We start from the raw sequence: 14,291 nt of genomic DNA, 5'->3' as shown, positions 1-14,291 counted from the left end.
ACAATAATACTAAGTTTATTTGTATTTTCCCGCTTCTCCCAACAGATCGAAGCGGGATTACAACCAAAAATCTCCATACAGGCAATCATGTCCAAAATACATATCATAAAAACATCACAAAATATAAAAATTTCAATTACAGTAATTGCAGGGCAGCGGGCAGTTATGCTGTTATGACCAAAAGTGGGGTTTCCTAAAGTTCTTTATAGAAGGTCAGGTTGGTATGCCCGCTGGAAGAGATCCATCTTTAGTGCTTTCTTAAAGGCATTTAGGGTTGTGATGAGACGGATCTCCTCCGGCAGATTGTTCCATAACCTGGGGGCCATAGCTGTATATGCTCTTTTGGAAGTAACTGTTAGTCTGACCTTTGGTTAGTCTAACAGATTCTTTCCTGTTGTCCTCGCCGTGCGGGGCGGATTGTGTAGGGAGAGGCATTCCCTCAAGTAACTCGGTCATGTCTGTGTGTGTTGTGTGCCTTCAAGTCGTTTCCAAGCTATGGCAAACCTAATCATGGGGTTTTCTTGGCAAGATTTGTTCAGAGGGGCTTTGCCATTGCCATCCTCTGAGGCTGAGAGAGTGTGACTTGTCCAAGGTCACCCAGCTGGTTTCCATGGCTGAGCCGGGATTCGAACGCTGGTCTCCCAGTGTCCTAGTCCAACACTCAAAACCACTACGCCACACTGATCTTATATAGTCTCTACATGTGTGTGTGTGTGTTCTTTGTGAATTGTATGTGTGAGTGTGTATACACACACACACACAAATGTGGTGTGACCTCCCAAAAAATGTATACACCTTTCTCAGCTTCTTATGGGGGTACCATAAAAATATTTATGCCACAAAAGCAAATACACCTGGCCTACATCTGCTCTGCAGAAACAATCTGTTTTGACCCTGCTTTAACTGCCATAGCTCAATTGCTATGGAATTCTGGGAATGGCAGTTTGTTGTGGTACCAGGGCTCCAGACATACAGTAGTTACCTCTTTTCCAGACTGCATTTTTCTGTATTTTAATGGCTGTTTTTCCAATTTGTTTCAGGTCATTCAGCTCAATGAACCAGTTTCTACTTGCCTTTCCACTCCTGTTCACTATATGGTTTGCGAAGCTGGATTTGAAATAAAGGAAAAGCATGCAATTAATAATTTTGTATCCGACAGTGGTGAGATATTTTGGAGCGCAATTACAGAACGCATACATTATGGAGAATCAGGTGTGTGTGTGTGTGTGTGTGTTGTAAATGGCACATATTTCAACAGTGGGTTTTCTGAGCAGAATATAGTAAATGATAGTAAGAGTAAATGAGTAAAAAATATGAACTGCATCTGTTTTGGCTTGCTGTTTTTGTCACATTTAGTAGAATTAATATAAGCCTGATGCACAAAAAGTATGTGTTATGCTTTTACACAGACATTGCTGAACAAAAAGAGTTGTGTTCAGTCTATTTATTTATTTTCATTTTTATGCGCCTTTCTCCCAGAATGTGGACCAAGGTGGCTCACAAGTAAAAACATTTTAAAAGACCTTACAATAAAAGTTTTTAAAACAATTAAAAACATCAGAGAAAAACAATATAAAATTACACATGTTAAAAACTACAGTACACCCCCAATATAACAAACATGCCATATAAAAGCCATCACATGACTATATATTAAAAGCCTGCCTGAATAAAACCATTTTTTGCTTCCAGCGAAAGGAAAGCAGGGAGGGGGCCAGCCTAGCCTCCCATGGAAGTCTGTGATTGTTTTTATTGGAAGCACTTGTTTTGGAACATGATAGTTATCAGAAGGGTGGACCACTTGTGGCTGTAGGGTTGCTTGTAGACCCCATCCTAATTTCAAAAGACTTCTCCAAGTGGTCAGTCCAGACCTGTGGTAAGAGTAATTTGCCCCTTCCCTGACCAGTGCTGCCAACAAGCCTTGAAGAATTCCTTGGTTTGGTTCCCCGGAATTCCCCCAAATTACCCGGAAGGGGATGGGACTTCTATGATGGGGGATTGCAAGGCAGTATGGGAAGGCCTAAAGGGAGCGGGACTTCCGGGATGGGGAATGTAGTTCTTTTATCCGGACTTCCTGATCACTTTCTATTGGTTGCAGGTAGAGAGAATGGCCACTGTTTGGGTGGGAAGGTTTAATTCTCTGGAAATTCCCCAGATATTTTGCAAACACGGACATTAAACAGAAAGCGATTAAATCCCCCAGATTCTGGGGAATCCCCCAGAAATTGGCAACACTGTCGCTGACAGCATTCTGGACAAGAAAAAAGAAGGAGAAAGAGAAACACACACAAAAGCGAGTGGAAGAAAGATAAAAGGGTTACTCAGCCATTTTAGGCTCACATCCTAACCATAGCTTGCTTCAGAATAATCATTTGAATGTTCTTCTGAGGATCCAGTATACCCACATACCTTTTAGCTCCTAGAGTCCTAGACACTAGTGAAAACCAAAAGCAGAGGTAGGCAACCTTTTTGACCCGGGGGCCGGGTTGCTGTTCCTCAGACAACTCGGGGGGCCGAAGCAAAAAATAATAATAATAATTAAATATTTTTTTAAAAAATTAAATAAATAAATAAACCGGGACAAATGTAGGACAAAAATTTAAAATGGAGGGCACTTTTAAAATAAAAGAATGGAGGACACGCAAAAAAATTGCTGATTTTTTAAAAAATGTTAATGTAAATGCATGTTTCTGAGGCTTCTATAGACAATTGCCCCCCTTGCTCCCCTTTGCCCCCCTTGCTCCCCCTTGTTCCCCCTTGCCCTCACTTGCCCCCACTTGCTCCTCCTTGCCCCCCCTTGCCCCCCTTGCCCACCGCTTGCCCCGTGCACAAAGGCCCCACGCGCCTGCACCAGAGGCCCCGGCGGCAATCTGCGGCAGGGCCGGGGTGGGGCCGGTTCCTAGGCCTCAGTGGGCTGCATGCGGCCCGCGGGCCATAGGTTGCTGACCCCTGCCCAAAAGGAATATTAACCCCACCTAGCAGGGCCATGGATTTAGAATAATTAACAGTATTTATTATTTAATTACGGTAGTTATACCCCTTTTTTCAGTCCTAAAAGCTCTCAGAGCGGCTTACAGATAGTGATTCAGAAGGTTCCTTGCCCTCAGGCTTATAATCTAATAATGGCCAGAAAGGATGCTGAAGCAATTAATTTTATCTAGTCTGAGAAATTCTGACACAAAAATAAACAGACGATCATCAGCTTGTAAAACTGTCTTATATTCCTATTATTCCTATATAAATCCAGAAATCATGTGAACAATTCCAGATATAAGTCACATATCAGGGGAAATTCTAGACCCTTAGGTGCTTAGGTGAAAAAAATAAATAAAAAGTATCCTATTTGTAATGACTCTTGACATAGGATAGAGGTAAAAGATCTGAGTATGTTTCAGAAATTCTGATGGAAACCCAAATTCCTTCATAGCTGCATACAAAGAAGGCCAGAAGGTTTTGTCAAACACTTTTTCTGCATCAAGTGAAATAACGGCAGCAAAGCCATGTCTTTAAAGCACTTGTAACTTTCTTAAATTACCAGCTCCCTGTTTATGATGAACAAAACTTACCTGGGCCAGGTTAATTAATTATGTTCTTATTTTTGAAGCCTATTAGCTAGTTTCTCAACCAGTATTTAACATTAACATTTAATTGAGTTTAGTTTATAATTTGCATAGCCTTTGAATCTATGGGTAAACCATTTGGCCCTGGAGCTTTCCCCATAGTTTCAAAGGGTTTCTCTACATGGACAAATTACTTTGAATTCACCCCACCCCCGGGGCTCACTCTGTCCTGTTTACATGACACAGCACCAAACCCCTGAATCAGGTGCAGATAGTCTACAACACCCTCAGGCAATTCAGGGGTTTCTCACCCTAACCCACATTTTAATAACCCACATTTTGCTGCAGGTTTTCAGCTCTCATCACAATGATGGCAGCTGCTACCTTCACCTACGGTCTGCTGTGAGCTGTCTAGTGCCACCTCTGTGGGCACAAGTCACTCTGAGGTCAGAATGAAGCAGCCACCATCAATAATATGGCTGGGCACCTTGGTATAACCTCATCATCAGTGCTGGGTGATGAATAGGGACTGTGTGGGAAGACAGCCACCTGTCCTTTGCTGCAAGATTTGAAAACCTGCAGTGCAGCCAAAGAAAGCAGGAGGGGGCAATTCAGGGCCAGAATATTCTGGGGACACCCCAAAGTATTCTGGCAAGTGAAGACAGAGCCAAAGATTGTTATGTTGCAAATGGAATTGTGGGAGCATTAAACCTGAAAAAAGTATTTTGATCTGAATCTGGCCCATGTCTGCTTTGTAGAATATAAAATAATTTATGGCCTGTTTGGCTGCACACTGTCATCTTGTTTTTTAGGTCAATCCTTGGAGTACATAAAAAGTGTGAGGTCTTTAGGTCCTGTATGTGAATCTGTTCACTTGCATTTTCAATCCCTCACCATGGAACAATTTGAAGACCAGTTTCTGTTGTGGTTTCAGTGGACAAACTGCTCAGAGGTAAGAAAAGAAGTTTAATCTGAACAGAACTGCACAATTGTTCTGTTGCATAATCATATGATATCATAATACCATATGCCAAAACATATGCTGCCTCCACCCCAACAGATTATATAGCTATAGGCTTCATCTGAACTGCAAAAATAATGCCCTGGCTCCATGCTTTAACTGCCCTGGCTCAATGCTTTGGAATCCTGGAATTTGTTGTGGCACCAGAGCTCTCTGATGGAGAAAGCTAAATATCCCACAAAGCTACAAATCCCAGGATTCCATAGGATGGGGCCATGGCAATTAAAGCAGTATCAAACTGTATTATTTCTGCTGTGCAGATGTATCCATGGTTATCTGTCTTCTTTATTTATGCAGAGTTTGGGAAATGCTCTTGGAATGTGTAGTTTGACTTGAGTTGCCTGACGTACTTTCTTTCTCAACATACCTGGTCTCTGCTGATGGTACATTTTAGTCTGAATTGCATAGCTTGTTTGTCAAAGATCCCTTGAGGAAACAGTTGTATTTAGCGAGAGAGTGTTGGACTACATGGCCTCTTGATCCATTCCACCTTTGTGGTTTATTGCTTTGTAAGGCAGCAAATGTGGAAGTTCTAATAAAGCTGTGTTCCAAACATTTTTGCAGCTTGCCAGTATTTCATTGTAAACAAAGTGATAAGAGCCTTGCATGTACCAATGCATGGATAATGTGGGCAAGGGAGAGAGTTAATACAGGCAAGAAAAGCAGCCATTGCATTGTTTTCAGTTGATTTCCCAGTTTTAAAGGGAAATGTGGATTTTACAGGTTGCAACCTGATAATCTTGTTGGAGACTTGTACAAATAAAACAATTACCTGAAATGTTTCTTCATTGAAGGGAAAAGTTCTCTTCTTTCAAAGTAAATAAAATTATAATTGAGACAGTATTTGTGATCCCCCCCCAACCTATTATATTTGAGGTTTGATTGTTCTGCTTTTTTGCTCCAAATGGTCTACAAGAAATGATATGTTCTTGATGTTCCAAACTGCAGATATTTCTTGAAATGCTTCGTACCGTAAAGGATCCAGATGTTACAACAATTGCCCTGAGCTTAATGAAGCTTACATCATGCTTGGAGCGTGCCTTGGGTGATGTAAGTGCCAAAATTTTAAACACTGCCAAGCTTTAAGGTAATAAGGTCTTTCTGTGATACAGAAACTAGTCTTTCACTTTCTCATTTAACCATCAGAAGGTTGCAGGTTGAGTATAATTACCAGCTGGTTTCCCCATTTGGACATTGTGAGGAGTTACCTCACAAATGTTCATTATAACAGTGAACATAGAAGAATGCAAGGCTGCAATTTGCCATCCATGTGCAAAGAGGCACCCAACATAGCAATAGCATTTACATTTCTATATTGCTTAATAGTGAACTCAGACTCTCCAAGCGGTTTACAACCTGTAAGCCAGTTGCCTCCAACAAGCTGGGTACTCATTTTACCAGCCTATGAAAGGATGGAAAGCTGAGTCAACCTTGGAGCCCTGGGATCAAACTCACAATCTTGTGGCTGCAGTGCTGACATTTAACCACTGTGCCACCAGGGCTCCTGGCTCCAGGTCCACATGCATAACAGTTTGTGGGTCAATGAATTGAGGCCCTGTTCTACTCCCACTAGGGCATGTAGCTTTCACTGTGCCTTTCAGGAGCAAGTTCCTCCAGGGTGGGTCCCGTGCAGTTTTACTGCTTGGAGAAGGAGGAGGAGTTGCAGTGTTAAGCTGGGTGTCACACAAGTGCTCCCACTAGCTAGCAGATTCTGGATTGGTTTCCTTTGCTGCCTTTATTTCAAATTATACTTCTAAATCAACAAGAAATGTTTTTCAGCAAAATAAACTGAACTGTTTAAAACATTTTTGTATTGAAAATAAAATAAAATATACCATTTTGATTCCTAGGTACTCTTATTAATAGGTAAAGAATGTCCTTTTCTTCTGAGAGATTTGCTTGCATCTCAGGAACTTGCTAAAGTCTTTGGACAGTCAGTGGTGAGTGGGTTTTCATATGGCTTTTATAAATACAAGCATTTAATTTTCATCAATTTATTTATTTTTTAGAATAAATTGAATGACAAGAAGTGCAGAAACAGACAGGACAGCCACATATAGTCCACAAACTACCTGTTGCTCATCTTTGGTGCATTGTTTAGGAGCTGTAGGCACCGTTTGTGTCTTCGTATTTCTGCCTGTGTTTGAAGCTATCCATGTCTCTAGCCTGTGACACTGATGCTGTACCAAATTTGCAGTATCCTTAGAGGTCAGGTAATGATTATGTGGACAGTGGACTGCATTTTTGATTGGCCTTGGAAGCCAATGAGACTTGGCTTTTATACCTCATGCCTAAAGGAGAGGTTTTTCAAAATAATGGATGTAAGTGGTTTATATTCTTAACAGTCTCTTTCCTCCAGTCCATGACACCGATGTCATGTCAATGTCTAAATGTTTTCTGACATAATTGTCCTTTATCCCTATTAGATGGATGTTCTGAGAGTGTTTATTGGATCTCCAGATGGTCTAAATCTCCGTAATATTTTGTGGCACGGGTTTGCATCACCTCAAGAAATTCCTGTGAAGTAAGGTTGCAAACTACATTAATTAGAATTCAAAGATAGTGTTAGTCTGCGGAATCAGAAAGTAGAGATATCTTGTAGCACCTTTGAGACTGAAAGAAACCAGTTGGCAACATGAGCTTTTGTAGACTTAAGTCTGCTTCTCCAAATGCATCTGAGGAAGTAGACTCAAGTCTACGAAAGCTCATGCTGACAACTTATTTCTTTCAATTAGTCTCAAAGGTGCTACAAGATCTCTCTACATACTAAATTAATTTGACTTTGGGATCTTGTTTGTTTATTTGTTTCCCTTTTCTGCTAGTGTCCTGTGTGGATTTTTAACTGGATCTGTTTCATTTGTGTAATGTGTCTTGACTCCCAGATTTGGGGGAGAAATGTGGGATAATAATAGCAACATTAGCAATAATGGATAATAAAATCAATTAAGTAGTGCCAGTGATTAAGTGAATTTATGCAAAACGTTGATAGTGAAGGAGAGGAGGCCGGTAGTTGAGTCTCGGGAGTCAGAACATTATGAAACATTTTGAATGTGATTTAAGGAACTGTTTTTCTTGTGAATTAATCAGGAAAAGAAAGCACTGCTAAGGAACATCAGTGTCTGTTGAAGTGCAACTGTGGCTAAATATCTCACTATTTTTGATTATCGTTTGTGAAAAAACAAATAGCTGCAGACATACTGGCCAAGTCCAACTGCATACTTGGATATCCAACAGTAGTGAAATTGGGCTTTTATTTCCCTTCACCACTCATTGCATCCCTCTATATCCTGAAATCATGTTCTGGAGGTTTTTGTGATACTCCAGAGCAAGTTTGTAAGGTATGGTGGGCTGCAGAAGCAATGGGATCCAGTGTAAGTAAGCCAATTGCTCTTGAGTGTTCTCAGTAATTGCTTCATGTAAACTAAGGGGCACTAGGAATGTGCTGTGATGGGAAACCTTTAGCCTTTTTTCTTTAGAAAAAGAAGATATTGAAACTGACATAATAAACAGAAACAAAGGGTGAGGGGCGAAAGGAAAATGGGCAAAAGGGCATAAATGGTCTAGCATGGAGACAACCTTTCCAATGCTTGTTTTTTCTTGTATAGTAACCCCAACTAGGCTTTCAATAACAGCATTTTAACAATATCATTTATTTATTTATTTAAATATTTGTATTGCACCATGTATCAGAAGATCACAGAGTAGTTTACAGTAAAATCAATTTAAAACAATAAATATTAATTTTATATAATTTTAAAAAACTAAAAATATATTAAACCATTTGTCAGTTAAAAATCGAACAATTTAAAATTATTTAAAACAATTTAAAATAGTGCCAACTATGTCATATGTATAAACTGGATGAAAACAGTAACACCCAAAAGCTTTAATAAAAAGTCATGTTTTTTGACTTGTTGTCAAAATGATGCCAGTGCTGGCACCATTCGAACCTCAAAGGGGAGGGTGTTCCACAAGTAGGGTGCTACAGTAGAGAAAGCCTCCTCTTTCCTCCCACAAAATGGGATACAGAGGAGGGCACTTTCAGTAGAGCTCAGTTCTCTAGCAGGCACATATAGAGGGAGGCATTCCATCAATTGATGTTATCTCCAGCATCTTGAATTCAGACCAGAAACATTCTGACAATGATCACAATTCATTTAAAACCAATGTTATGTGAGTTTCTGAATGTTGTTTCAGCAGTCTAGCTTGTGAATGTTATACTAACTGCAGTTTCTGAATCTGCCTCAAGGGCAGCCTCATGTAGATAGCATTGCAGTAGTGTAACCAGGAAGTTATCAGTGGATGGACTACAGTGGCTAAGTTATCATAATGCTTGTGCCCGCGCTTGTCTTAATAATAACCTTGTTTCTCATACCTTGTTGTATGTCATGTAACTTTATTGTATGTCTTATTTCTCTCCTAGATATTTCTCTATGCTGCTTTTTTTAACAGCAGGATTGGGGCAATTGTTAAAGAATTATCTCCTAGAAACTCAGACTTCTTTAGTTCATCGATCTTATGTACCCTTCAATATCTTGGAAGAGCTACATATTTTTCCAGGTAAGGATATTATATCGGGCACATTTTGATAATTTGAAATAACATACATTGTTTCTTAAAGATTTTCTGTTTCTCTTTTAAAAGTTTGCACAAGTCTGGAGACTGCAATATTTTTGCAAAATATTTCTGTACATAAATCATGTTTAGTAGGTATGCAGAAATCAGCTGTAAGGAAAGAGATAGCATGCATCTGTTATTGCAGTCCATATGTAATACAGGTTTTGGTAATTAGGTCAGTTTAAGAACAGAGAATAGCTTTATTTTTAAGAGGTCTTATAAACATTTAAACTGAGGAGCCATCTGTAGCTGTTTTTATACATCGTACATGCACAGACCTCAATTTGCCCCAAGTATATGTTCAGCAAAAAACACCAGCCATAAAAATCTCAAATGCATTTGACTCATCTACACCTACCATTTTAATGTGTACACCTTAAACATCTCATTTGAATGCCTAAAATAAGTGTAGTGCCAACCTTTCTGATTTATTTTATTTATTAAATTTATGTTATGCCATAATTACCCCTAAAACTAAGGTGTTATGGGAAGAGTTAGGGTTATAGTCAGTGTGGTGTAGTGGTTTGAGTGTTGTACTGTGACCCTGGAGAGCAGGATTTGAATCCCCAGTCAGCCATGGAAACCCACTAGGTGATCTTGGACAAGTCACACTTTCTCAGTCTCAGAGGATGGCAATGGCAAACCCACTCTGAAGAAACTTACCAAGAAAATGCCATGATAGGGCTACCTTAGGCTTGCTGTAAGTTGGAAACAACTTGAAGGCACCCAAAAAAAACCAAACCCATGGGATGGGTCATTTTTTACACATTGCTTCTAACCTCTGGAAGGTTTTCACATCAGTGTACATTCCTTTCTTCTGTTTTCTAGATCTTAATCAAGAACTGTTGTCATTGGCTGAAGAATTAGTTATGAAATCAAATATTGTATTAAAAAACATGGTGCCCTTTTGGATTACTGCAGTGACATCATTTAGACAATCTAGGTAACAGTGATAACATTTTCTCCAGTCTTATTTTTTTAAAGCAGATATCACATTTTTGTAACTATTAGGGTCTGGTTAGAATCTGTTATTTACAGACTCCATTTGTCTACTTGTCATAAAGTGCCATAGCTGGCAGTCATATCTGAGACAATTTTATCATGAAAGGAACTAGAGAAATATCTCACTTTTCCAGCAAATATATAAATAATTCAAAAGACAAAGTATCCATTATGATTTGAAAGTCCTTGGAATGGACACACTTTTTTAAAAAAAAGCATGAAAAATTGAGTGAACTTTCCGATGATTGGGGTGACAGCAGTAGCAAGGGAAAGCAGTGGGAGGCAGGCTGGGAGGAGTCAAGCAGCACCAAAAGCTGGTGAGTGCTAAAGACCCAGGAAGAGCAGCCTGTGCACTGATGGGCAACCCAAAATCCAAGTTGTTCTCTCCAACTGTGTCCCTCTGCAGACCACAAATGCTGCACCATTTTATATAAGGGACCTGATTTTGGAATATTTGGCAGCTGCCTGCTTCTGCCTTGTGAACGATTGGCCAGGAGCACCTCTGTTGCTGCCTTGAGAGCAGAAGCAGGTGACTGGAGAGCACTCAGAAGATCTTCTTTACGATGATCAGGCGGGGCCCACTTCCTTCCTTTGCTACTGCCATCAGCCCAGTCATCAGAAAGTTCACTCTTATTTTTCATTCATTTTTTAAAAATACAGTGGGCCCTCACGCGGGGATCTGTTTCGGATCCCGCCGCGTAAGGCGAATTCCGCCTATGCTCAAGCCCCATTGTTTCCAATGGGGCTCGTGCGCGCGGGGCGCAACGGGCGTGCGCGCCCATTCAATTGAATGGGACATGCCGCCCCTTCCGCCCCACGTGCGCCCTGCGGCTTGAGCGTGTATGCTCAAGCCGCGTATGGCGCGAGCGTGCTGTAATGTTTTTGAAATCTCATCTCTTTCTCTCCAGCCATGTCTCTCTGCAGTGTTGCATCTTTCATGTTTCTCTGCAGTCCACAAATACCTCACCATTTTATTTTATATAACAGATGTCATTATTGTTGAGGAGATCTCCAGGAAGCCCTCTAGCCACCTGTTCCACCTTTAAGGAGATGGTGCTCCTGGTTGTTTATTTGCAAGGCAGAAGCAGGTGGCTGGCAAAGATTCCAAAATCCAAAAATATCCAAAATCTGAAACACTTCCAGTTGAACACATTTTTGATTAGGGAGACTCAAGCTGTATTGCGGCTTATCTGCCTGTTATTTCCTACTCCTTTCTCAAGGAATATAATGTCTTTTGTAATGTGTATATGTATGCCTTCTTTTTCTTTCTGCTTATCTGAAATCAAATTGCTAGTCCCAACTAGAGTAAATCAGATCAGTGGGATTTTTATAAGTAGTGGCTTACCAGATGTCTGCATATGTTGTCATAACTGGGCTTTTACTTGAACATTTAAATTCCACTATTGATTTTAAAACTAGGCAGTCTTTAGAAAACACAGAAAAGAATTTGTGTATGTGTGGAAATAATGCTTTTCAACAAAGGGGTGGAAATGCATAATCCCACTGCATATTGTTACTGGCATCTTTTTTTAAAATATAACCCCACAGCACCCAGCAGAGATGAGGTTAAGTCTCAGTTAGGAAAATGCATTGATGTAATATGTTCGGGAAAAGCAAACTATTTTTGTGTGAAGGAAGAAATAAGTGTAGAAGAACTCAATCTAACTTCTGTATTTCTTTCAGGTTTGCAGACTGTGTTATATTGTTACTTCCTCAGTTGGAAAGTGGACTTAGATTGCTTTTCACAAGAGTTAATAAATGTCCAAGCAGATTAATGACAGCTGAGGTATTTTGCTGTTGATCATTGACTTCTTTTGACAACTTCTGCTTTGTTATTAGCTAATATTAAAATAACAGCCAAGTTCAGATGTTTATTGTCTGGCTTGGTAAACAATAATTTACCATCCAGAAGTGATTGGCAGAATTATGCCTGCCTCCCCCTCCCCAATGCTGTTCCTTGTTAACTAAAAGTGCAATCTCCTGTTAACTCCAAACATGAGACTTTGGTTTAATATGTGTTTACTAATCAGGATATTAAATCACAATTTGTGGTTTACTCATATGTTTTCCCATGAAAGCCAGACCATACTGATATATGCATACCAGCATGATTTTCCTGTGGGACAAATAGTTTATCATGGTAATGGACAATTTTATTTCAGTTGATAATCTCAGAAAACTGTAAATTCTTGGAGTCAGCATGGAGAATTTGTCAGTCAATCTTTATTGTTTAGCCAAAGGCCATCATTAATCATTCCATAATGCAATAAAAAGGGGGTGCACTACTAAAAAAATAATTAAAAGATGGCCTGACCTAATCCATTATTATTATTATATCCTGTATCTTATACAGAAGTAAAATTATTAATATGTTATAAGGATAAATAAAAGCAAAACAATTTTTGAATATATAAATTGAAAGAAACTCAAAACTATGTAACAAACTATGGCGCGTTACAGACCGCCTAAAAGCGGCAGTCTGCCAGCGCTGCTGGTTGCTCCACGAGGGAGCCGCAGCAGCCAAACCGTGCGGCTCCTGCACAGAGCAAAAAAGAAGCCCCAAAATGGCGCTTCTTCCCGCGGCACAGTTATGACACCACGAGGTGCCAATGGCGCACTCGCAACGTCATAAGTGCCGTGCGACGTGCAGACGCTATGCATCCGGCACGTAATAATGGCGGCGCCTGTGTGTATAGGGCGCCACCATTATTATGCCCCCGTCACGTGGTAGGGGTGAGGCCAGTGTGGACGCTAGGTCCCCGGCCAACCCCTAGCACGTGATGGGGGCGCCTCAAGAGCCCGTCTGTAACGGGCCTATCTTTAAAAACTTAGCTTTGATTTCAACATTCAAAAATAAAATGCTTTGCCCTTTTGTGACTGATGATTTTATACAACAGTCTTACATAAAGTGCATCTTCTGTATCCACTGAGGTTTGGTTTCAGCACCCTCTGTGGGAACCAAAATCCATGGATGCTTAGTCCCATTACATATAATGGCATAATAAAATGCTGCCCCTTATAGCAAATGGCAAAATCAAGGTTTGCTTTTTGGAATTTATGTATTTTTAAAATACTTTAAAGCCATGGATGCTTGAATTGTGGATAAAAAAAATCCATGAAATCCATCTTCCTTCATTATTTTGAATTGTATTGGCATTTAATTACATAAAGTTCAAACTGACTGCAGCTTAAAACATCCTAGTTAAATCAAATATAATTATTTGAATATGATTTCTTAGCAAGAAGACCAGTAAAACCTCTTAGCAAAAACGTCATCTACCCACTCCATTTTGTCTCTCAGGTACTTCTCTGAAAACCAATGTTTCTTGGACCAGAGCTCAAAAATTTATTTTATTGGACTACAACTCCCAGACTCCTCAACCACCTTGGCCACTAGCTATACTGGCTGGGGATTCTGGGAACTGTAGCAGAGACATGTCAGGGTAGGATATTGGCTAAGCAACTGATGATGATATTCATTTATAGCCAAGCTATTTTCTTTTTAGGATTCGACAGTTGAATGGTGAAGGTAGTTTACAGCAGTTAAAAGTAAATGTAGTTAAAAATATGCAGCATGCAAAAGTTAAATCTCAATTAAACCATCATAAAATTAAAACCAGTTAAAACATGAATAATTAGAAACAAGATTTGAAGCCCTCCTTAACCAGTTCTTTCTAAGGGGAAAATTAATAACCATTCAATTGATGGAACCAGTTGTGCTGCCCCCAAGAAATGCTGAGGATTTAAAACATAGGGTGTAGCATTGCTACTTCACTGCAGTAAAAACTAGTATTTATGCAGTTTTTTGTAGTTAAAATCAAAATGCTAGGTTTAAGTGCATGATGACTTCACAATTCATTAGTCAACATAATTTCAGTATGAATTTCCTCTGAAAATAAAGAGTTACACCACTAATGCCTGTATTTTTTTTGTTTCTTTCTAGTCATCTTCTCTATACACTACCTTTGATGAGGTAAGTTAATCGTGTGGTTCATCACAATACTTGATAAAATACAGTAATTGGTCAGCTGTTGTTTTTTTTTAATTTTGACTTGTCGTTTATAAAATTGAAATGCAAATAAAAACAAATG

The 14,291-nt window shown here is 39.6% G+C and overlaps 1 protein-coding gene across 2 annotated transcripts in view; it reads left to right on the top strand.

The window, feature by feature from the left end:
- The window catches only part of ERMARD (ER membrane associated RNA degradation), a 29,867-nt gene that overhangs the window by 1,107 nt on the left and 14,469 nt on the right, over positions 1-14,291 (top strand). For both annotated transcript variants that reach the window (XM_089529975.1, XM_089529974.1), the window contains exons 2-11: positions 46-81; positions 1,041-1,212; positions 4,373-4,512; positions 5,530-5,631; positions 6,432-6,521; positions 7,008-7,105; positions 9,005-9,141; positions 10,027-10,141; positions 11,884-11,986; positions 14,144-14,173. In XM_089529975.1, coding sequence (XP_089386101.1) covers positions 46-81; positions 1,041-1,212; positions 4,373-4,512; positions 5,530-5,631; positions 6,432-6,521; positions 7,008-7,105; positions 9,005-9,141; positions 10,027-10,141; positions 11,884-11,986; positions 14,144-14,173 — 1,023 coding nt within the window. The remainder of the gene's footprint in view (positions 1-45; positions 82-1,040; positions 1,213-4,372; positions 4,513-5,529; positions 5,632-6,431; positions 6,522-7,007; positions 7,106-9,004; positions 9,142-10,026; positions 10,142-11,883; positions 11,987-14,143; positions 14,174-14,291) is intronic.

This window comes from Sceloporus occidentalis, unplaced genomic scaffold (assembly GCF_023333645.1).
Source record: "Sceloporus occidentalis isolate IW3139 unplaced genomic scaffold, rSceOcc1.0.p SCAF_6, whole genome shotgun sequence".
NCBI lineage: Eukaryota > Metazoa > Chordata > Lepidosauria > Squamata > Phrynosomatidae > Sceloporus > Sceloporus occidentalis.
This window is presented reverse-complemented; position numbering and strand designations above follow the sequence as displayed.